Below are 25347 nucleotides of genomic sequence, written 5' to 3' on the forward strand. Positions count from 1 at the left end.
TGTAACTTAAGTTTTATACAAACAGGTAAATCAATCCCCATCGCCCTCTGTTGAAAGGTTCCACTCTCCCCCTTTCCCAGGGACACCTAATCTGAAAGTTTCCTTTCTTTCCGGTGCTCTGTGACTATAGAATACTTTTCAGTGTTCTTTTGGCCACACAAAAGGGGAAAATGCATTTTTAAAAAAAAGTTTTTGGCTTTGTTTCCACCTCAAGGCTGCCAATGTTTATAGGTGGCACTCGTATTATTATATTTAGCAAAGACCTCCACATTATATCCCGGGTGCCCGATCTTTTTACTGCTAGCAGAAAACATACGCAGATCACAAGAGTTGGGCTGTACCAGGCAGGGTGGAAAAAAGCCTCACCTTTTCCAGCAACCATCAAACATCTTGCTCCGTAAACACCAACGACACAGGGTACTCACCTTTGAAAACAGACATAAGCTGCTTGGAGGAAAGCTGAACCTGCAATTAGCCGGCTCAGGGAATAACAGCAAGTGGGAGCCTAACCAAAGAGGCTTTCAACAAGACCCGACTTGAAATCCTCATCAGCAGCCGGTCTGTTTTCCCCGGCCTCAGCCTCAGCCTCAGCCTCAGCAGCTTTCTATCCAGGGTCCCTGATTTATTGCAACCACCTATGCTCATTTCTTATTCCTTTTGCACCAATCATCTGGGAAGGAGGGCGTATGCAGACACATTAGGATAGAGACAACATCACCTGGGCTCTCCCAGGGGTCTGACGCGTGGGGTCTGACTCAGGAAATAGGAAGGGGGGCCTCTTTCAAGGAGTAAAGACGGGCCAGATGGGAGGGGACAGCGAGAGCACTGGATCAGGGTCAAACTTAGAACTGCAAAATACCTTAGAGACCGGTTCTGCTAATGTGGCCCAAAGTGACATCTAGACAAACACAACTCCTATGGAGACTGGTAGGTATGACTAAAACTAGGATTCTGTACACAAGAGAAAAGTCTAGGTTAAACATAGTTTTTTTTTGTTTGTTTGTTTGGTTGGTTGGTTTTTTAGCCAGGGCTGAGTTTGAACCCACCACCTCCAAATGGGGCCAGTGCCTTACTCCTTTGAGCTACAGGTGCTGCCCCTAAACATAGTTTTAATTACTTTAATTTATAAACAGATTTTTAGTTTGTTTTTAACCGCAGTACATCTTCCCAGGGCCTTTAATGTGCTCACATGGAAACATCTTTTCTATATAGCACCTAAGTTTCTGGAACTTTCTGTTCATTGATATAACTCAGGACAGGGGATCTCAAAGTATGGTCTTCAGTATCCCTGCAAACTTTCCAAGAGGAGATAAATACAAACCCTGAAAGGACAGGTTTGAAACTATTTCAAGTAATTTGACACTGCTACACTATCCAAGGCCATTACCAATGAACTCACAGGGCAGGGTATAGGCCAGTGTGTGTGTGTGGCTAACTGCACAGCAGGAGTGGGCTATGGGCTAGTCACACACAGTGGGACAACACATCAATCCATGGTAGTTTGAGGGAAACTGTGGTCCTAAAGCAGACTTTGCTGAGCACTGGTTAGGAAAAAGTGCTGTGTCCAATTTCTATTGAACTTGTGAGAATGTTGACACCTGAGATAAGATGACTTGCTTATGGCCACAAAGTGCAGGAAGCCAAGGGCAGGCCCTAAGAGTTGCCAAGGCGGGGAGGCTGATGGAAGAGCCAGGTGGGGAACTAAACAAGTAAGAAATAGGAGGAGCACATCACTGAAAATGATTTAAAATGTTGATCCTGATTTTAAATAACATCCAGCTACGCAGACCTCTACACAACCTCTCCTGGGATCCCTATAAAGGTACAAAATGTAAAAGAAGTTAATCCTAGCACTCGGTGAGCCTGAGACCGGTGGAATTCCTGAGCTCAGGAGTTTGAGACCAGCCTGAGCAACAGTGAGACACCATCTCTACTAAAAATAGAAAAACTAGCCATGCATTGTGGCAGGTGTCTGTAGTCCCAGCTATGTGGGAGACTAAGGCAAGAAGACTGCTTGAGCCCAAGGGTCTGAGGTTGCTGTGAGCTATGACACCAGGCCACTCTACCCAGGGTGACTGAGTGAGACTCTGTCTCAAAAAAAAACAAAAATAAAAAGGGAAAAGAAGTCAAATAGATAAAAGTTCATGCCCAAATCTAACAAAAGTGCCCTCCATAAACTGGGTTGAAGAAGTCGAATCCTGAAATGTGCATACCTGAAACAAGTAGGTTAATAGTTTGCACTCCTCACTTTGGTAGCAAATGAGGGAAGCTGGCCACTGTGAGACAAGAAGGAGAACTGAGAGGGAAATGCAGCCACAGAGAACGTGCCCCCTGCCCACAGGCCCAGCTCTCCCCAGCTCCCGCCAACCGTGGCCATGAGAAAGGCCAGCCTGGTACTGTCAGATCCCCCTTGAAAGTTGAGAAGTCCACATTTGTAGGTGAAATCGCCCAGTCTGTCCATGCTGGCGATGAACTCACATGTTTGAAAAACCAACCCTACAAATACTGACTCCAGGATCTCATTTATATTAAGTTCAACAGGTCTAATCAGTGGCAGTTAAAAGGTAGGATGGTGGTTTGTCCTTGGGACAGGGACAGCGACCTGAAGGGGGCATGAGAGTAGCTCTGGGGGTTCTTGAATGGCCCCTTCTCCATCTTGTTACTAATATACTTGTATTTTTTGCTTTATGAAAATCCATCAGGCTGCACACTTCTGGTTTGTTTTACTTTCTTATACTTACATGAATAATAATCTGACCATAAAAACCCACAGGCTACATTTATAGATAAAATAATATGACTGTCTGAAATTTCCCTCAACTAAACCAAAAAGACAGGGTGGGGAGGCTGACGGAAGAGCCAGGTGGGGAACTAAACAAGTAAGAAATAGGAGGAGCACAACACTTTCTTAGCAAGGTTGGAAGGAGTCTGGCAAAAGATAAAATAAGGTCAAGTTGGGAAGTGGCTCACAGAATGATATTCATAGGAATGTCTCAGTATCTCTGAAGTTTCTCCCTGTGTGCAGGGAGGGAGGGAGGGTTGCATCAATTGGTGTCGGAAGGAAGAGACAATGCACACAGCAGGTCTTGGCAGGGGTGAAGGGCGATGACTAATAAGGCTGGTAAAATGCAGAGTTCAGGGCCAAGCTCTTGGTCAAGGGTGGGCTGGGTCTGATTTAAGATAAGCTCTTCTTATGCACAAGCGGGGATAGAACAAATCAAGGGGGTCAGCAGGCCACAGAGCGTAAGCAGGGAGGGTTTCAGTGTGATCCTGAGAGCTGAGAATCTCAGAAGCATGGCTGTGGCAGGCAGTACTGAAGAACAGGAGAGACAGAAGGGACAGGCTGGTAAATGAGGGAACAGAAGGAAGGTGCGGTCAGAGAAGGGGAGTCCAATGCACGGATGGTAGCAGTGGAGCAAGGGCTACAGAGATGGCACATAATGCCTGGCTGGTCTGTGGGTGACATGGATGAAGATTGCCTCCATTGACAGGAAGCTGGAGCATGGACACAGGCTGAGGAATGAGTGTGGCAAAGTAAAAGGGAGTATTAGGTATAAGGACAGAAAAAAGGAGGGGAAAATGTAATCACGGAGTGCTTTTATTTGGAAAAGTCTGTCTTTGGTGGGGTAAGAAACAAAAGAAGAGGTGCTTAACCTGGTGCAGAAGGAACAACATGTTGAATTTCCGCCAGGTATAGACCCTCCTTCCATCCCCTCATTTACATGGAGTTTGAAGGGTCCTCAGGGAGGCATTCCGTTCTTCTTGGGGTGCAAGAAGCAAACCCACCTACAGATACAGCTGTGTGACCTTAGGCAACTTCTGTGAGCTTCCATTTCCTCCTTTGAAAAATAAGGGAAATCACACAGGAAGGAACACTCTTAAGATTAAATGCATGCCTGGCCCACCCCAGGCTGCAAGACCTTTTCTTCCCTATTATATCACACAGTCACTGATTTTTTGGCTCTTCTTACTGCCTTAGCTCTTTTTAGAAAGCTCCTAGAAAATTAAAATACAAAATCATATTTTTTGATTTTACTATTTCATCTCACTGTTTTTCTTCTCCCTAAAACAATGGTTTTTAGATCTGTTAGTGCTTGCATTTCTTGGAGACCTCTTTAAGTCTATAGATTTCAACCACCAAGCAAAAGAGGCTTCTCAAGTTCATGACTCTTATACTTCCTCAGTACCTCAAGGATGGCCTGTCCAGCCCTTGCTAAGAGCAAGCACTCAAATGAGATTTTCAGGGCAGCAAAACTACCCTACATGATGCTATAATGTAGACATACATCAGTATACATTGGCCCAAAACCATAGAATGTATAACACCAACAGTGAACCCTATAAACTATGGACTTGGAGTGATAATGATGTGTCAATGCAGGTTTATCAATTGCAATAAATGTACCGTTCAGAAGGGGATGTTGACTGTGAGAGAGGCTGTGTGTGTGAGAGGATGAGGGTATATGGGAGATCTCTGCGCCACACTCAATTTTGCTGTTAACATGAAACTACTCTAAAAAATAAACTTTTTTTTTTAATGCTCAATAAATTCTTGCTAGATAATAATTACATCAACATGAGTTTTAAGAAAGTCTTATTAATTGGCTATGAAAAAAGATTTTAAACGGTCACCTTTGGCTTCCCACTTTATGGATATCAAATCAATGATAAAGTCACAATCTCTTGGGCTCAGCATCCGTAGCTCAGTGCGTAGGGCACCAGCCACATACACTGAGGCAGGCAGGTCCGACCCCAGCCGGGCCTGCTAAACAACGACAATTGCAACAACAACAACAAAAAAAACAACTGGGCATTGTGGCCAGTGCCTGTAGTCCCAGCTACTTGGGAGGCTGAGGCAAAAGAATCACTTAAGCCCACGAGTCTGAGGTTGCTGTGAGCTGTGAGGCCACTGCACTCTACGGAGGGCAACATAGTGAGACTCTGTTTCAAAAAAAGTCACAATCTCTTTGCTACCTTACTATCTCTCCCCCTCTGCCCAAACCCACTCACCACCCAGTGGGGGGTTCTGTAAAAGCTCTTGCTGGGAACAGGATGTTTACTTCTTTGTGTATCTGTGTTAACTGGCAGCAGGAACATATGCTAAGTGCCTGGAGACTGTGGGACAATCAGACTGGAGGGCACCAGGGACCAGCACATCAAGAGGAAGGGCTGGACCCAGCCAGAAGAGTGTTTTATGTCCCAGAGTCCTTTATAGGTCAGTGAGAAGCTGTTCAGTTAGGGGAAGGCACCAGGAGTGATCTGTATTGTGTGTGTGTGTGTATGTGTGTGAATATATGTGTGTGTGTGTGTGTTTCCCCAGGGAGACTGAATGGAAGTATAAACCAGATCTTGCATTTCTTCAACATCTCACACAGTAATCAGCCCTGTCTTCTGAGTGTTTCTTGGCATCTGTATATGGGTCACTACCTACCCCCCCCCCCCGGCAATAATGCAGGAAAAAGGTTTCCTCTTTCAAATCTACAACAGACTACTCAATGCCACGGAGGAAGAGGCAGTGTCTCCTGAGAAGAGGCAGCTTTAACAGGGCTGAGTCCACTGACATATCAGAGCCCATAAAATGAGACCCTTCCCACCCACCCTGCCTGGGGGTCAGAGGCAGCTGCAGGGCTGTGGCAGGGCGCTGATTGTGTGCCAGGGGGCTCACACAGTAAGCAGGAAGGCGCTGGGGAGAGCGATGGTCCAGTTGGTCTTAATCCAGGTAAGATTTAGGAATCGGAAAGAGGTTTGAAAGTCACTGGCCTTCCTTGTTCCCGCCTGTCCTCTGCATCCAAGTCCTTCCCACTTCTCTCTTCATCCTGTCACTTAACGTTACTAACTGTGGCAATGTGGCTATTTTTAGCTATCTCCTGAATTTTCTGGATCGCCTTACAGGCACCTATTACAGAAGTGGGTGTACTGAGGATTATCTATTTCCTTCCCCCAAAAAGAATAGGGGGCGGGGAAAGGGAGGAAGAAAAAGAAAAACCTGCTAGTTGGAAACTGACTCAATTGATTCTCTTCCTCGCCAGTAACCCCTCCCTAATCTCTGCCCCCAAAATAAAGCCCTGAAAAGACAAAGAGTCCCCCTCCTTCAGCTCTAAAGAATGCATTCAGGCCCCCGTCCTGTCAGCCACAGACGCAAGGAAGGCAGGTCTGTCACTTGACAGAGAAAAGCATTCCGAGAAAAGACACCCCCTCTCCAAAATGCAAGAGAATTTGTGCAGAGGGACGAACAGGTAAAAAAAAAAAAAAAGAAGAAGAAGAAGAAGAAGAAGAGGAGGAGGAGACTACAATAGATCAGCAGATAAGCCCAGCTGAGAAAGCAAGACAGCTCAGGAGTAACTCAGCTGCAGCGGGTCGCGGCGGGGCCCTGGGACGGTCTACCCATCCCTCTGGCTGGGGTGGGGCGTCAGCTCGGCCCACCCCCCTGTGGGCGGAGCTTTCGCGCAGGCGGGACACCGTTGGTCTCCCGGCAGCCGATCTGGCCAATAGACATGGGGATGGGTTCCTCCAGCACCGCCCACCGCGAGCGCGGGCTGCTCCGAGCGGCTAAGACCAACAGGTGAAGCCGGAGAGCTGGCTGGTCACGTGGCCCTGGCTCAGCACCCGCGGGGGCAGGGACAGGGCTAGGGACCCGGGCAGGGACCGCCCGGAGCCTGGCCGCCCGCCCCGCCCCTTGCACTGCGAAGCTCTGCCATCTGTCTCCACGGCTCAGCGGCCCTCGGGCCAGTTGCAGTGATCCCATGCGACAGAGGGAACGCGTTGACTGATCCCAGAGGCCGGGCAGTCTCGGAGCCATTTTCTCTGTTACTAGCCGCGCCCTTGGTCCCCCTTCAGGACGGGATGTCTCGGAGAACGCTCCTCTAGCTGCCGGAAACGAACAGACACGTGGCGCCGTCGGGGGACCCCCGGGGACCCCCGGGGACCCCCCATCCCCCCCACCCCGAGGCCATGTTGAACATTTACATCACCAGACCAGAAAAAAGGGGGAGGCTCTTCTCCCCCCACTCCATTCATTAAACCAAGAGTGTGCCAGAAAAAAAAAAAAATCTGTTTCTTCTCACTTCTCTTCCCAGAGTTTTTTTCACTCTCCATTTGCTTCTTCAAACCTCATATTACCCAGAACCATCTTTCAGCATTTTATGGTTTTCTAAGCAAGTGTAACCGTGTTAAGTAGTGTGGAGCAAAGTTTTGGGAGGAAAGAGGGATTCTGAATCATACATCCTAAGTTGCCCAGGGAACACACATGGAATCGTTCTCATTCTAGTCAAAGGTGTTTAAAAGTATTAAATAGTGACCCCTTGGCAAGAAATAGTCTGGGCTGAAATAAAATCAACTTGATGTTAAGCCAGAATCTTACTTTTTCACATTGGCCATATTCAGAAGAAAAAATATCTTATACTGACAATGAATGGTGTGTAGTTTTTCTAATGTCCAGAAAACATGAACTACTTTCTGGCAGTGCTCTTTAACCAGTTCTACCTTCTACGTTTACAGAGTTAGAAACTTTAAAATAGCACTCTTTGGGAGGCAAAGACCTTGTAGTATGACTTTGTTATTTAAATGTTTCATCTATGACACAATGAAAGTAATTTTTTTTAATTACCCAGTAACTTAATCTCTTTGTAATATTTTCAAGTCACAGAAATGTGTATTTTAAAGAACTTAGGATATAAAGGAAATTAATATCACTCATGTATGTACAAAGAAACCTAACGGTAGGTTTTATTAGCATTAGCAATATTTTAACACAAAGCCTCTTGGTTGCAATAAAAATTAATTACTATCACGTTATTCAGATGGTAATTGCTCCTCACAATCTAAACTTCTCCCCAAATCTCTTGACAAGAAAAATCAGAAATAAAAATCAACATGCACTAACATCAATTTTATTTAAAGTTAGTTTGATTTTGGCACAGTTTGAGAGCAACATGAGCGTTTTACGAGGTAATATTTTAAATAGAAAAAGTTCATGCACTACTTACAATTAGTTTTCAATGATATCAGGATCTCGCTTCTTTTCTGTCATGGTAAATGTTTTCATTTGAGGTAGGCGGCATATTGTTTTCATTACCCTTGAAAATATGCCACATACTTGCAGGATTCATTTTGCTGGGATTCCTGACTATCCCAACAGCTTAGGACTGAAATTTCCTTTACTGTCTGAAATCATGGGCTGTTAAATGAGAGAGGTAGTGCCCTATTTGGAAACTAACTCTATTCACAGCAAAAGAAATGCTCATTATCCTCTGCCTTTAGAGTGGACATTTTGTGTTTCTGTCAATCAACTTAATTTCCATGTTCATAGAGTGAGAACATAAAGTATTCAAAAAACTACTGACATAGAAAACAGTCAGCGAGTAGTCTGAGTCACGTCTTTCAGTCTGAAGCTTTAAATAAATGCCACCTCCCTGATTCCTAAGACTAGCTGGCTGATGGGTTTGTTTTTTAAAAAATTCCTGGGGAACTTTTAATGATAATTTTAGTGATTCAAAGAGTCATTCCACACAACCAGAAATCCTATGTTCCCAGAATATGGGTTAAATACAAGGGTAAATTAGCATACATATTTGGAATGAAGTTTTCTGATATATTGACTTTTAAAATACCAAAAAGTTTTTCTTCAAAAAATAAAACACCAAATGGGAAACACAGACGCTATATCAAGATGCTTTAAAATTTCAAATCATGTAACTTCAGCTGGAAAAATATCCTTCGCAAATACTAGACTATATTAAATTATAAAATTTCAATAATTCAATAATCAAAAAAACACAATCTAGTTTAGCCAGCATCTAATTCCTAATTGTAGTATTCTATTTTAATAAATATTTGTTAAGACATGGACTGCAACCTATTTTTTAGAGATCTGTTCAAATAATAATGTATCATTTGGGAGATAATAAGTATAATTTAATTCATCTATTTCAGCATTTTATTTATCTAAAACAAATAGGTTGCTATTAAATATTGACTATTTTTATTAACTCAGAGCATCTGGGAAAACACTTATGATTAGGTTAATTTATGTTATATTTTCCCCTCAACTTGTAAAAGATTAATCAACCATTTTATGGTCTAATTTAGGTGCTAATTAAAAACAGAGTTCAACACATGCTACACTGTCTTACTAATAAATCCTGACAGCTCTGGAACATGATGGTTTGTATTTCAAATTGTTGCATATAAATGTATATTTTTGATCTTCACCCAGCAGCTTGGAAGTGAGTTACATACTTGGTTTAACCTCCAGGACTGAGAAAATACAATTACTTCAAAATGGATTATCCTCAATTAGATCTTACCTTAAATTTCCCTCAGTGAAGACAGAAACAGCCTTTGCCACCAGATTTTTAAAAGAGACCAGGAAAACAGAGGGAAATTTTGCTTTCTCAGCAAAGGTTGGATTAAAAATGTTAGGAAATTGCTATTTTCAGCTATTAGCCTTCAAGAGAGATTTACTGGGTTTTAGAATTATCATTCCACACGAATCTCCTCAAAGTGTTAGCTATAATTGTCTTCTGGTTAATCAGCACAAGTTAATTATTCAGTCTTGTTTTGGAGGCACTCTTTTTTTAAATGAATAAATTAATTCCAAGAAGTTCTGGAACATGTCACTTAACCCTATGTCTGCCTACACTTCCCAGACTGAAAAAGGCCAAGCACCAGAGAATAAATCAAAATGGACACTCACTATGTTTTCTCAGTCTCTATACTGGGGGAATATTTTTGTCATTTTAATGCCTCCTTTCTAACAGTCCTATGCAGAAAAATGAAACAGCCACAGTGTGTGAGTGTCTTCACACTACTTAGATACCTACCAACTTCAGATATAGACTGTTTGGAGTAGATATTCTTTTAAAGTGAATGACACAATGTACAATCCACATCAAGATCACCGAAGACACCTCAGAAAACTGTCAAATTCCTTCAAAGCAAACCCAGGTTCGGACTAATGACAAACGGCTTGTTTGGGTCATTTAAGCAAGAAGCACAGCAAAGAATTATCTCTGTAGCAGAACTGCCTGGGTTGGTATATTATGTTTGTCATTTTACACTGTGAGATCCTAGTCAAGTTGCTTAACCTCTCTGTGCCTCTGTTTCCTCATGTGTAACTGTAGCAAACAAATATGCTAATCCTGTAAAACTTGAAAGAGTGCTTGGTACATAAGGTAAACATTCAGTAAGGGTTAGGTACCTACATTAAGCTGAACACACACTCATACACACAGATTTGTTAGATGTAGGCTACAGCTTGAAGTGTTAACTTAGTTAAGGTGGGGAAGGAGCTTCTGCCCCTATAAGGTCTACAGCATATTTCTACACAACAAATAATAGTCACACAATATTTGGCTAATTTAATTCCCAAACTGAGGTCATTAAAATTTTCTTTAAATCTACCAATTTAAGCCAAATCACAAAGAGACTTTAAAAATTATATATTTCCAAAAAAATTACGTATTTCATTTTTGACCATTCAAAGCGTAAATCATATTCCCACCCTAAGTGTATAGGCCTTGCATATGTGAAGTTTTCCTGGCCCACAGCCCCATTTTTCTCACACACCATCACACCCATGCAACAGAAGGCCACCCTTCCACCAGATAGCCAGATAAGCCACTCAGAGGGATCTCACCAGCACCTACTAAGACTGGGAGGACTGATTCTAGAGAAGTGGATAATGAATAGGAAGGGTAAACTCAGAGTAAAACCAACTCGCGTCCCAGCGCATATAGACAGCCCATAGGAACGGTTCCCACTCTCTGGCCAGTGGTGAGGTCAGCTCTGAGCTGCAACCTCGGGGGGTACCATGCACCATGACCCCTCCTGATTGGGTGATGGTGTCTCCTTATGCCACGTAGGAGGAACTGAAGTCAAATTCCCAGACGTCAAGCAAATCACTCCAGGCCCTGGGCTACTCACTGGTTAGGCCACTAGCAGGGCTGTGTATCCACCGTTTTAACCTATTAACGACTCTGCAAACATAGCCACGACCTCACTTCGTTCTCCAACGGAACAGCCTACAGTGGTCTTTTATTTTTTTCTTTTTGCTCGTTTGTTTGTTTTGTCTCAAATGCCTTCAAAATGTCTCCCCTCTCCCATATTTTCTGGGTTTGAGTATTTATTTTAATCATGCTTCTGAATTGTCACTCCCCTGGGTTAATTACTATCTATACTTTTCTTCAATTGGCTGTAGGGACGGAGCTAGAGATACAATGGAGCCCACCTCCAGCGAGAGGCAGGGCTTGGCCGAGCAGAGAGCTCTGGCGACCACGGAGGGTGCACTCTGGCCCCTGCCTTAGGCGTCTCATCGGGCGCGTCTGTTTAAAGTTTAAAAGTCCGTCTTCAAAATAATTGTGAAGTCCATACATTTGCCTAGACATCCATTAATTATTCTTCATTAATTAATTTTTTAATTAAACAGAAAGCATTTAAACATTTTATTTTTTCCTTAAGAAGATCTTCTAACCGTGTGGCCGCGCCGGGCACTGCTGGGGCAGTCGCGGCACGTGCAGTTGGCTCCACGGCTTCCCGGTCACCGCCGCTGGCCCTGAGCCTCCTGGTCCAGGCAGTCCAGCTTGTCCGTTCAGGGAGATGGCTTGGGAGAGTGATGAAGCTCCCCGGGTCTAGCCACCCAGCTCGGTCCCGCCCGGACTCCAGAGTTGCGCTCCCCCTCCGCAGGCACACAGCAAGGATTTCCAGGGCGGCTTCGTTCTTTATTCAGCTTTTTTTGAGTCAATCAAAAGGAACGTGGCAGGTGGAGGGCAGCCGCCTAAGAGATTGCGTGAATCTTCCTATGGGGATTTCCACAGCTTGCCCCAGGTGCTTCTAAAACAGCTTAACATTAAGGTTCTTTTCCTGCCAGTTCCTCCCAAACCCGCCCCAAGTGTGTCTGATCACAGACAATCCCAGGCTGCCTGCGGGCCCTGGCGGGTTCCACCTGGAAGGGCGCTAGTTATAGCCTGCCACCCCAGAATCATCATTCCCGGAGGAGGGGGAGCGGTGGTGGGAGAAGTAACAACTACATAATCGATGACAACAGCTAACAATCGGAGAGGCCAGCACGCGCCTGGCAGGCACCTGACTGCACCAGCGCACTCACTCTCGCCAGCGAGGTCTAGAAAGGCATTATTCCCACTGCACAGATGACCGCACTGAGGCTCAACTGAGGCGACGACTCTGGACGTGAATTTAGGCGTTGGACTCCAGAACCCTGTTTTAATCACCAGTTTCCCGGGAACAGGACGCGGCCCGAGGATAGTGGGAAGGGTGACTGTCAGGGCTGGGTAAACCTCTTTGGGCGACTCCTGACAATAATAAAAACAGTAAGGACAAAGGGGATGGGGGTAGGGCGAGGCTGGGAAAGGAGCGGCTGTAATCCGCAGGATCAGCCCCCCCCCCTTCACGCTCCATTCCGAACCGCCCGGAACGTGGGGTGAGGACAGGGAATGGGGCTCAGTTTGCTTTTCCCTTCTGTTTCCTAAGTCTCTTTGAAGCTAATTGGGCCTGGAGGGGTGGTGGGAACTAAGGAGTCATGCTAGCTGAGGTCAGGGTTTGTGGCCAGAGACCAGGGAGAGGGGGGCAGTGACTGGTCCTGGACCCAGAAGACGTTTCCCCAGAACGGAGTCTAGACCACTCTGCACACCAGCGCCTCATCCGAAGCTCGGTCAACACAACAGCTTACCCCCAACACCAGTAGCTGTGGGAAGCGGTGGGCAGAGGTCGTGATTATGACCCCGGGGCCAATGTCCCTTTGGAACCTGACCCACAACCCGACTCGAGAATAGAATTTCCGGAAGGCGCGACCTCAAAACAACCCTCATTTCTCAATGGGCCCAAATATCCTTTGCCCCTGACTCGTAAAGGGCCCGCGGAGACACGCGTCTGTGCTCTTGCTCTCTCAGCATCTCTGTCCTAGCCGAGGAGGCGGAAACCGGCGGGCTATGCTCGCAGCGCTGTGGAGCCTTCAAAGCTGCGCGCCGCGGCCGCCGGCTGCAATGCGCCCCTTTGCCCGACAGGGACCAGCACCGCTCCACGCTCGGCGTGCAGCCCGCCCGCCCGCCAGGCAAGCGAGACGGGCCACCCGCCCAGCTCACCCTCCCTTAGCCCAAGCAGCTCGTGGGCGACGCAGGTCTGGCCCTCTTGGGGTTCCGGTAACAAGACCGACTGTAACAAAAAGTTAACAGACTCTGCGGCCTCTACTGGACGCCGCAGACCCCAGTCCCGTGCCCATCTGGGAAGCAGAAGCTGCTTTAGAAGTTGGTTTAGGGAGGCACTGCGTCCGGAGACACGCAGAACACTCCTTCTAGCCTCCCGGGTTCCTCAAGGCAAAACGAAAAACCGAGCAATGAATAGGATTTGCATGGGACACCGCCACGGTTGAGGTGCCTCTTCTCCACCGAGGGCGGTCTCGGTCTCTGCCCAGCTTCCCAGCAGCGAGGTCGCCTGATTAATTATAGGGCACCATGGATCACGGGGTCGCCAGCGCTCCGGGAGAAGTTTCTGCGTGTTGTGGAGAAAACAGAGCTGGACGCACCCCAGACCACGTCTGGCGGGATGCGCTGCGCCACTGGCACACACGGTGTTTCTCTGTCCCTTCCCGCCCCCGGCGGACTGAACTACCCCCGTCACTTTCCTATATTATGCCACGTCTCCCTTCCTTCACCGTGTGAATGTGGCCGGCGCCCCATCCCCTGGAGGGGAAACTCACCGGTACCAGGCGAGGCCCTTGTCGTAGCTGCGGTCGAAGAAGTGGGGCTCGGCGCCCACGGCGCGCACGTCGGGGTGTACTCGCAGGAACTCCAGCAGCGCCCGCGTGCCGCCCTTCTTCACGCCGATGATGATGGCCTGCGGCAGCTGCTTGGTCCCAGACCCACTAAAAAAGCTGGAGATAGGGCTGGGGGAGTCTGGCGCCTCGGGATTCTGCTCCTCCTGGCTCTCTGCGCCCTCGGCCATCTCCTTGCCCGCAGCCAGCAGAGTGGCTGGAGGCGCCCGGAACGACTGCCGGGAAGGCGTCCCATCCCCAGCAGGGCTGGCCAGGGCTGGCGGGGCGTGTGCGGCTCGGGACCCTGAGCCCAGCAGCAGCAGCCCGGGCGCGGCGGCGCAGGAGCCGGCGCACGAGTACAGAAACATATAGAGCCAGACGCAGAGCATGGCGAAGAGCAGCGCGAGCTTCCTCCTCACCGGCGGCGGGGGCGGGGGCGGCTCCGGCACGCGCCGGCCGGGGACATCGAGGCAAGATCGGCCGCCGCTCAGGCGCTGCCCCATACGCTGCCCGCGGGCGCGGCCAGGGACATGCTCAGTACATGGCGCGGGGACCGCCGGAGCAGTGAGCGCAGAAAGGGCACCCCGGTCTGCTGGACGCCCGGGTGGCTCGGTTTATTGCCCCCGAGTGCCCGCAGCCACCGCTGCTGCTGTTGCTTCTCCCCAGGTGGCGGCGGCAGCTGTAGCGTCGGCGGCTCTTGACATGTTGCCCGGGAGGAGCGGCAACTGGAATGGAAAGTCGGGACGGCGGTAACTGTTGGCGGAGGAGCTGCTGCTGTAGCGCGACGACCGGCTCGGACAAGAGAATGTTGCACTCCCGCTCCCTGGCCACTCTGGACTGTGCGCACGGCCACACGCCGGGGCTGCCTTCTCGCTGTCCTAAGAACTGAGCCTCGCGAGTAGCCCCGGCACTTCCCCGCAGAGGCTGCGGAGGAGAACTGCGCAGGAAGAGCGCCCAGAACCGAGGTGGAGTGGGCGGGCCTGGTCTTCCAGAGTGACAGGCGGCTCTACCTACCAGAAGCCCCGCGCACCAAGCAAATACGGGCGCTTCGCCGAGCGCGGCACAGCCAACCAGCTCCCAAGACATGGGGGTGTGGAAAGGGTTGGGGGCGGTGTACAGCGACCGGGTATTGCTATTGGCTGCGTGTCAAGGGGCGGATTCAGAGAGGCGGATCCAGGGACTGGTGACAGGAGCTGGTGGTTGGAAGAATGCTGCAGTGGTGGAGCCGGGAGAGAGGTCCGACTCTCACCGGTGAGCATTTCCGCACTCGCTCCGCTGGAGCCAGATGTAGTTACCCAGATGTCAAGACAGGAGTCCCCATTCGGATATTTCTCCGACAGGCTCCTGATGTGAAGTGTTTCAGAATAGGGAGGAGTCAGAGGAGGAAAGGCAGGACCGGAGATGCGCTCAGCCACCGAACCAGCCCAAACCCAGCCCGAGACTCGCAGAGAGGGGGGACTTTTCCGGACAGACACGGTTTTAGAAAGTTTGAATCGAAAGCATGTTTGGAAATCGCTGTCAACGTCCCACCATCCCTCTCTCCTAATTCTTTGTTCGGGGATTCATCTCCCTCGCCTGCCAGTTAACTGGAGATGGTGTAAATGGTCCTCAAGAAAACTTTTCTCCGATCTCCTAAAAATGCCTGGGAACCGTTGGAGAGTTTGAAGGAGAGAAGGGAGAAATTAACCGGGAGATGATGTATGCTAAAAAGTTTTCTGGTTGAAATATACGCTCCTGTAATACGTGCAGAAGTTTTATTTAGACGAGAGTGTGTTGGAAACATTAGGGATTTTCTATCTCCTTCCGTACCTGAATAAATATTAAAGCCAAGAATCTCCTTTTAGGAACCAGTTTGGTTACTGACCCCTGACACTGATTATTAGGTGTTCTCTTTTGCCACGATTTTGTTTTAATCAAACGTCATTTTGGAGCACGTCCATCACGGAAATGCACCTATTTAACAGTCAGAGTTCACTCCAAGCCACCCTCATCTATTTCTTGGCCAAGATGTTCAGGCAGGAGCGGGAGCGAGGGCGAGTCCGGCAAAGTTCAGAAACCGCTCGCTGCGGAGAGCGCTAGCTAGGGGTGCGCCGCTCCGCTGAGTTCCTGCCCTGGCGTTTGGAGTTAGGAAGCTCAGGATCCTCGCGGGCGTTCTAATCATGGGCAGAAAGTTTTGATAACTTGTAACCTAGCTTTTGTGGGGTCAAGGGCCTCCAATGCCCGGCTACCCACGGTTCCGGGGACAGAGCGTTTCTTCCGTCTCCGACCCCAGCGCGGCCCTGGGAGCTGAGTGTCGCCTACGAGGTGACACGAGAACCACCGCCTGCGCTGCACTTCACTGCCACGCAGCGGAACCGACCAGAGCTCTACTGAGCGGTCCAGGACCAGCTGTTGCCCCTCTCTTCCTGACTAAATGTCCCCGAATGTCCTCGAGAGTCTGCAACCCTCCCCTAGGTGTAGTTCCCCTCGGTGGTGAGCAAATGGAGAAAGCCAGTCTGACTGAAATCAGAAATGCGCCCCAGCGGCCGTGGTGGTCAGGAGACACCCCAGCAGCCACCACGGCTGTGCTATGGCCCATCTCTTTGTAACGAAGTTGAGCCTGAGACATTTTCCTACAAAAATGTTGAGGGTAATATAATTCAGGTAGAGGATTTTGCTGCTCCTTTTATATTCTCAGGGAGAGAACTTCTTTCCAGCCTTTCCTCCTGTTTCCTGGGATGCTGTGTTTTTCTTCAGAAGTGACCTATTCACCCTTAATTTTTAACTAAATCTATTCATTATCAATTTGTTTTAGACTTCTAAAACATGAGAACACATATATTTCTGAGTCCTAGCCCGACTCTATTTTGAAATGTGTTGGGGAACTGTGTCTCTAAAGGGCACGTGCTCAAATGCCTCTTCATCACTTCACGGAAATTCGTGTTATTGCGGGTGTGTGTTTGGCCAATTGTAGCTCCCGAGTGGGGAACTACAGGCCCAACGGGGCGAAAATCTTAGTGTTTTAAGGACTTCGATGACTCAAATGGGAAAAAATAGTCCTTCTTCTGAGGGTTAGCAAAGTCCAGCAAGAGAGTGCTTACAAATCGAGGACCCGCTGTATTTAACAACTCTTTTTTTTGGCGGGGGGTGGGGAGTAAAGGGAAGGAGGGAGGGGGTGGAGGAAAAGATGTGGGCATCGGAAGTTGCCTTGAGTGCAAAGCTGAACTGGGCACTCCAGAGCTAAGTCGCCAGCCCAGCCCTCTAGGTGTTTATTCAATCCACACTGCTAAGAATGATGGAGGAGTTCGCGGTGTGTGTGGGCAATGCCCAGGGTCTTCCGCGTCCCACGTCGGTTGGTCATTCCCGACCTGAGCGGCACCAGGCGGGTTGGGGAGCCGCGCTGGAGCGGGACCTCGGCGGCGACCAGACCCTTTGGCCCTTTCACCCACCTGGCTGGTCTGCCCCTCCCGCAGCTCTGGGGAGTCTCAGGCTGCATCTCGAAATTCCCACGGGCACCAGTAGCTCTGGGCAGTCCCCTGGCAAGCGCCTTCCCTCTCGTCGTCCCATTCCGCAGATGCGGATTCCGAGGCTCAACCCTGGGCAGAGCTGGTAGCTTCTGCCCTCAAAGCAGTCCTCCTCCCCCCGACCCGCGCTTGCAGTCTGGGCATCAGTAAAGAACTACGACCAAAACCTGCAGAAGGATTAGCCTCTTATAAATTTAGTCAACAGTGTGCACTGGGAAACATAGGAAGGAGAGAATTCAATTCCAGCAGACCTGTCAGTCTCTGTTCCGTTTGCTTATTTGGGGTTACCTAATGGGGTGCGCACCCATCACCTCTGAGGGCTCCAATCCAAGAGGCAGGCCTTGCTGTTCTGCCAGGACCGGGTCGGATCGCCTCAGCGACCTCTCCTTCCCCTACTCTCCAGGGTTCTGCTTATGACCATAGCCTGGCCAGTCACAGGCCCTAAAAGTCCAAATCTGTGAAATGGGGACTTGTGCCAAAAGATCCCTCAATATTTTCCTCGTGGAGTTTCTCCTAGCCTACGCTCGGGATGAGAGGCTTCGTGGCTGCTCCAGCGCTCCGGCCCCTAGGTCTCCAGACCCCTGGCCTTCCCAGCCAAGGCGCCCCCACCACAGCTCCCTGCGGGACCTCTAAGCAGGCAGGCATTTCCTGGAGCTGCCTGAACCGGTGGCCCAGAGCCGCAGATCCTGCCACCGGAATCCGGCCCTCCTCCCGCGCCCCCAGCAGCGAGGTGGCCCCTCGAGGTTAGCAGCTGCGCTCGCTCCGCCCTGTTCTGGCGGCCGGCCGGGAAGGGCGGAGGAGCAGCCGCTGCTCGGATGCCCGCCCGCCAGGGAGCGCTCTGGCCCGGGCCGCGCAGCTGCCGGGTGGCCTGGAGCGCGCTGAACAGGGGACTTTCTCTCCCAATTGGAGCGCGCAGCGAGCGATGCGCCTGTGGCCGCCGGAGCCTTGTAGGTCTCACACGCCAGGGCACCTCCTTCCCCTCCTAGGGCCAAGCCGGCGGCAGGAAGGAAGAATCGTTTGGGAGAGTGGCTAACAGTAAAGAAACGCTTCCCGGAGTGAGCTCCGGCTGAGCCTAGGAGAACGTGCGCCCACCAGCCCCAGTTGCACCCACTACCCCAATTTGGAGGCACTGTCGCAGTAAGAGCTGCCATGTGCGAGGACCCCTCTGTAAACCACACGAGAGAGAGGATTGCTAGCATCTTATAGATAAAATAAGTTTGATGCCCAGAATGGTTTGTCAGCTGTCAGCAACCAGTAAGTTGCTGCTGATTCCAAATCCTTCCTCCACGTTGCATCCTGCCCTAGGCTACGGAGCTCCCTGGCCTCCTGGAGAAGGGGAGAGAGACTGGCAGGGTGGGGAGACACGGGTGGAGGTTGGGGAAGGTAACTCTGCCCCAGGCACGCTGCTGGCTGCTTCCCTCCCATGGAAGTCCAGCTCCAGTCAGGAAGTCCTCTCCACTCTCAGGGTTCGGTTCTCGCAGGACTGTGCCCCTCACCCTTCAGGCCTTGAGTGGTAGGTAAAGCCACTACCAAAGCCAAAGCGCCCTGTGGCCCCTGCTGTTCCCCCCGCCCCCTACCAAGCGCCTTTGTATTATTATTAGTATTATTCTCTCCTCCTGTTGCCCAATCTGAGGGTGTGATACCTGTCAGGACCCTGACACACGATACACCAGAGCTGCGTTTATTTCCCCATATGGTCAGGATGCCTGACCCTTCTGAGCCTTAGCACCACTGCCCATTTGTGTTTGAGCCCCATCTTACTCAGGGGCACTCTCCTAGTCCAGGAAATCCTCCAGGCCATTCCTGCCTTTAACTCAGTGCCTGAACTGCTCAGTTGATGGAGAAACCGCGTTGTAGAGATGGCTGGTCCAGCTTTAATTTTCCCACCACAAACTTCCTATGGACATAAGGTGCCCTGCTCCCTCCCTAAGTGTCCCCAGGTGCCCCGCTTTCCCAATCTCTGAAACATGCGTTTCCTATGCTTCTCTCCTCCCAGAGCTTCTTTGAGAACGTAGTGACTGATGAGGGCTTGTGTACACCTTCTACCACAAACCTCCCTACCGACAGATGCTTCTCCCTGCCTCTGTCACAGTGGAGGGAGATGCAGGCCAAAGAGTGACCCCATCACTACTCTGCACCTCAGTCCTTCTTGCCTCAGAGCACTTCCTCATCTCCTTGTCCATGAGTCTTCAGTCTCCCTGAGGTGGACACTGATGTCACCAGGACCCCATCAGCGAAGGACTTGCTGCCCCAACTCCTGAGATGCTGTCAGCACACAGCCTGCAGCTGTCCTCCCCTCCAAGATGGCAGAGCACTGCTACAGAGAGAAAGTACACGGACAGCTGTGCCCCCTTCCCAGGGTGGTGCCCAGCCAGTGGCAGTGTAGGGGTAAAGGCCTGGTCCCACCAGCCCAGCTCCAGGCATCTCTGCAGGGCTGAGCACCAGAGCTCAGACAGGGCTCGCACAGGATGCTGGGCCTGCATCACAGCTGGACTTTTCCTTCTGCCCACACCTGCTTTCTCCTCTTCCCTTTGACATAAGCTTGTTCATATGTGTTGTGAAACATGCATGGCACACCTTTTGGGAGAAGGGCGTAAGTACAAGAGGAACTCTACCTAACAGATTCAAATACTGTGACTTGTTTGTTGGTACCCTCACATTAACCTGAAATAAAGACACCTTTTCAGAGCAATGTGCTAACATTATAGCAACATCGAAGGTGGGGGACAAACCAGGCACCCTGCACATGTTCCCCTCATTCCAACCTGTGTCCCTCGCTCTCTGTGGTATAGCTCCCACCGTGATCCAAACACAGTCTTACTTTTTACTTGTTCCTTTTTATTGAGCTAATTTTTTAATGATGAAGAAAATAATACAAGTCCTGAACAACAAATCAAGTTTTTAAGAAATAGAGAGTATAACTTTTTCTGACCCCAAACCCTCTCTCTCTCTCCAGAGGAAACCACTGTTGCCAAATCTTAGACGGAAATACAAGCAAAAAAAGTGTACGGTGTCCTCTTCTCTTCCCTTATTTTCTGAACTGGAACATTAAATAGCAATGTTCTGCCACGATACGAGTGATCCTTCCCTATGAATTTGAGTTGTTAAAAAATGTTCACTATAAATAAGTTCAGTTTGAAAATGAAAGGATGATTATAAATGGCTCTTTATTCCTGGGAGTGTTGTTTCATAAAAAGTACCTGAGAGATAAGAAAATAAAATGCATATGTCTGTAGGTCTAAAGTCACTTTTTTTTTTTTTTTTTTTAGACAGAGTGTCACTCTGTTGCCCAGGCTAGAGTGCCCTGGCCTTAACCTAGATCACAGCAACTTCAAACTCCTACGTTCAAGGGAGCTCCCTGCCTCACCCTTGTCTACAGGCACCCACCACCACACCTGGCTAATTTTTCTATTTTTTAAATAGAGACAGGGTATTGCTCTTTCTCAGGCTGATCTCAAACTCCTGAGTTCAAATGATCCTCCAGCCTCAGCCTCCCAGAGTGCTAGGATTACAGGCATGAGCCACCATGCCCGGCCTAGAGTCATTTTTTAAAATGATATATTTTACTTACAGACAGCATTTATTCACAGTATGTGCAAAAGCACACATACTTGCTTTTGCCCCTTCAACTTTAAAGAAATTACCTAGTGCAGACTTGATCAAGATTGATGATATTATTTACACACTTAATTACCATTCCATTAAGTTCCCTACTCTTAGTTTTACTTTTATGTGATTCAAGGAAGCACATAAAATTGCTTTGAGATCTGAGAAATTTTTAAAAATTTCTTATTAATATAGGGCACATATAATTGGATTGCATTGCTAGCCCTTGTTAGGTAAAGTCTGAGCTGTATTTAAGTCTTTCACCCAGGAGGTGTGCCTTATACTCCTACATTGTGCTCATCAGATGAGTTACCTCGGCCCCTACCTCCCTACTCACTCCCTTCTTCTTGAATTGAACTGTGTTTTTCTCTTGTGTGGGCCTCTAGTTGTTCACTGGCTGGTTTCAAATTAGCATTGAGTACAGGAGATGCTTGTTTTTCCATTCTCAAGATCCTTTACAAGAAGAATGTTCTTCAACTCCATCCAGGTAAATATAAAAGACGTAAAGTCTCCATCTTTTTATGGCTGAATAGTATTCCGTGGCACACATATACCACAGTTTATTAATCCATCCATGGGTTGTTGAGCACTTGGGCTCTTTCCACATCATTGTGATTATGAATTGAGATGCTATAAATGTTCGAGTAGAAATGTCCTTATGATGAAATGGTTTTTTTCTTCTTGGTAGATACCAAAGAGAACTTCATTTTTGATACATCATAGTTGGCTGGAATCCATAGAGTGATTGGTATTGTTGTTCATTGTTATTGTTTTGAGATGCATTTGTGGATGCTGTACTTCTTGAAGTTTTACCTGCTTGAGAATGCCTGTCTGTTGCCTTTTTATATTTGAAAAATTTGAGTAGCAAGTTCTTAGGTTATACTAAACTATTTTTTTTTCACTTAGAATTTTATGAAACTTAGTCTGCTCTCTGTTGGCCTCGAATGTTGCCAGTTCATTCTTTCTATCTGTTCTGCAATCTAACACCTCTACTGAGTAACTGATTTTAACCACTGTATATGTTATATCCAGTATCTCTAACTGTTTAAACTGGTAGTTTCCATGTCTTAGTTGTTTACTCTTTCTCGGGGAGCTCATGCTCCTGGGAGCTCTCAGATCCTTAGCTGACAATATGTAGCTGGGAAGGAGAAACCCCAGGCGCGAGCATGTATGCTTTCATGATTTCTAGTTGCCTGGGGGACTCTGGTGTTAGATATGGGGCTCAACTATTCCCTGGGTAGCACCTGCCTACCAGTTCAAATGGCCCCACCTCAGTGAAATTACAAGTACCTGAGCTCAGGGTACTTTTCTTTGTAAGTACTGCTTGCCTGCATCCTAACCCATTTGTCTGAGGAGCCGGTAGGGGACAAATATCAGGGGAGGACTTCCTCCCTGGCCTACTTCCTGTTGTAGCAACTGGCCCTCTTCTACTCCAGGGTACCATTTTTTTCCCCTACCCTGAAACATAAAAACCTTCTCCTACCTTTCTAAGGCTTTTTATGTTCTCCCTACTCTGAAAACTGGGATCTCTTGTTTCTATGGCATCTTTAGGGTTGAATTTAAGGGAAATTTTGCAAAACAAGGTCCAAAACTTTGACTCAGTTTTTTATTTTTTTCTATTTTGCTTGTTTTGTACTATTTTTTTTCCAGAATACTGTCTGTCACATACCACATGCCAACATTTTAGTCTATAAAAGGATCACATACATGACAGTGGTTTATGAGATTATAAAACCATATTGTTACTGTATCTTTTCTCTGCTTAGATAATTACCTACAGTATTCAGTATGGTGACATGCTATACAGGTTTGTGGCCCAGGGCAGTAGGTGAACCCTACAGGTGTGTGATAGACTATACCACTTCGGTTTCCTTGAGTTCACTCCATGACATCCACAGTACCTATAACGCATTCTCAGAACATAGCCCTGTCTGTAAGAGACTCGTGCTATACTAATTACAAACATACTCTATTTCCTTTGTCTTTCATGCCTATACTTCTTTCTATAATAATATTAAATCTAGACATTTTCCAGTTTTTAGGATATCATTTCCTTTATCCTGTCTTCTTGAACTCTGAAACATTTCAATTGTTATCATTTTTTTCCTATTTCTTTATTCTGTTCTTCTCTTTCACTCTTGCCAGACCTCTGCCAAGAGCTTGCTTTTTTTTGTCTTCTGTTGTTTGGTGGTGTTTTACTTGAAACATTGAGCTATCTTGCCATCTTGTTTGTCCTTTTTTGGAAGGATTGTGTTTTCTGTAGTCCTTTGAGAGTTTAGGGAATTATTTTTCTTACTCCTTACTTCTTTTGTAATTAATAAGTTTAAATTGAGTGGAAAAAACAGAGTTTCCATGTATGTTCTAAAACCACACACCCAGTTTCCTTGCTTAATTTTTGCATTAGTGTGGTCCATTTGTTACAATTGATTAGCCAACACTGGATGGGTTTTATGGACTAAACCCCACAGTTCACATTAGGGCTCACTCTCAGGGTTGTACATTCTTTGCATTTGGACCAGTGTTTAATGACATGTACCCACCATGTCGCACAGAGTGTTTCACTGCCCTAAAGCTTCTCTGTGACTTGACTATTCCCCCTTTTCTCCCTAATAACCCCTGGCAACCAGGGAATTTTTCATTCCAGATTACAGGCTTTAAAAAATCACAGTGACAGCTGAGCATGGTGGTTCATGCCTGTAGTCCTAGCACTCTGGGAAGCTGATGCAGGTGGACTACTTGAGCTCAGGAGTTCGAGACCAGCCTGAGCAAGAGCGAGACCCCCGTCTCTACTGAAAATAGAAAAACTAGATGGGTGTTGTGGCAGGTGCCTATAGTACCAGTTCTTAGGAGGCTGAAGCAAGAGGATTGCTCAAGCCCCAGACTTTGAGGTTGCCGTGAGCTATGATGCCACAGCACTCTACCCAGGGTGACAGTGGGACTCAGTCTCCAAAAAACAAACAAACTAACTAACTAACTAACTGTGTCTTGTTTGTGCTATACCCAAGTGTTCCAAACCACTCCCCTTTACGTCAAGGTCTGCCTGTCTTCCCCAAGGGTTTTATTTTCTTAAGGGTTTCCTGTGAAGGTTCTGCCTGTCCCTCCTTCTCTAGCCATTGTGTTGCTCTCTTCACCATGTCCATTCAGTGGGGCTCAGTTGCTGCTGCTGTGGTGACGGGACAGCAGCCTATATCCCTGTGAGCCTGCAATGAAGCAAGTTCGTCACCCTCTACAGAAGCCTGAAAGGAAGACTCTGTGCCCTTGAGTTCCTATTGGCATGGACAGAGAGGACTTAGGCCACCAGCTTACGCTCTCTCAGGCTGAAAGACCAGGACCCCTGACGTGAACAGCTGGTACTTTCTTTCTCAACAGTCCATAAGCCTCTGTGGGTGGGATCAAGACACTTGCCTTTGGCTACTTCTTGTCTAATGGAAGGAGTTGAGGGTGGGAAAGAGAGGGGCTGCACATATCTGGAAAGGTGCCATCTCCCCAGAAGCCCCTGATTCTCCAGACAGCCCGTGGGCCCTTTTCGGCCCTTATCTTACAGGAGCTCTCAGCAGCAGTGGATTCCAGAGACCTCCTGTCCTCCTTGACCCTCACGTCTTTTGGCTTCTGCAACCCTGAGCTGCTCTGATTTTGTTCTCACCTCACTGTTCACTCTGTGTATTTCCCCTTCCTTTGTTTGTTTCTCCTCTTTCCCCAACCCTCTAAATGTTAGAGTTGTTCAGGGCTCACCCGTCCTTCTTGTCCTCTCCTTCCTCTCCCTGGCGTGTGGTTCTCACCCAAGTGCAATGTTGTCCCCACCCCCTTCTCAAAAGGCATCTGACAATGTCTGGAGACATTTCTGGTTGTCACAGCTGAGGGAGCTGCTACTGACTTTAGTGGGTAGAGGCCAGCGACACTGCTATAGACGTAGCAGACTATCTAAGTATATAGTTTTTATACCCTGCCGTGCACACGATGGCCTCTGCTGCAAAGACTCAGCTGCCCCAACGTCTACCAGGCCGCAGCGGAGAACCCCTGTCCTAGGGGATTCTGCCAAGTCCATTTTCATGACCCTTAAAGTGCATTTCAGCCCAGACGTCTTTTCTGAGTTCTAGACTCATAACTGCTAACTGAGTTATTCACAGTGCCTCTTGGGTATCTCACAGAAACATCACATTTTACGTGCATGCATTCGCAATAGGAATCTTGATTTCACAATTTTGCTCCCATGTCCTTATCTCACCTAATTTTCCAGGCTGGAAGCCTGGGGTGAGTCCCTGCTTTCTTCCTCCCCATCCCGTCCCATACCCAACCTTCCAGCAAGTCTTGTCACTTCCACCAGGACACCCAGCTCGCGCCCTCACTCTTCCTCACCACAGCTGCTGCTTCGTGCAGACCTCCCTCTTGACATTCAGGACCCGTCTTGGGCAACAGTCTTCCAAGTCAGCTCCCTGGATCTTTATAGTACTAACTTTCATTTTCAATGTCACT

At 48.2% G+C, this 25347-nt stretch overlaps 1 protein-coding gene across 1 annotated transcript in view; it reads right to left on the reverse strand.

Annotated features, from left to right (window-relative positions):
- Positions 1–14732, reverse strand: part of LOC100942509 (heparan sulfate glucosamine 3-O-sulfotransferase 3B1) — a 44104-nt gene extending 29372 nt beyond the window's left edge. Inside the window, exon 1 of the mRNA XM_003791075.3 lies at positions 13712–14732. Within this exon, the coding sequence (XP_003791123.1) occupies positions 13712–14268 (557 nt within the window). The 5' untranslated portion in view covers positions 14269–14732. The remainder of the gene's footprint in view (positions 1–13711) is intronic.
- Positions 14733–25347: the final 10615 nt, after the last annotated feature.

The sequence above is a fragment of the Otolemur garnettii genome, unplaced genomic scaffold (assembly GCF_000181295.1).
Source record: "Otolemur garnettii isolate 467f Iridium unplaced genomic scaffold, OtoGar3 scaffold00046, whole genome shotgun sequence".
NCBI classification, from domain to species: Eukaryota; Metazoa; Chordata; class Mammalia; order Primates; family Galagidae; genus Otolemur; species Otolemur garnettii.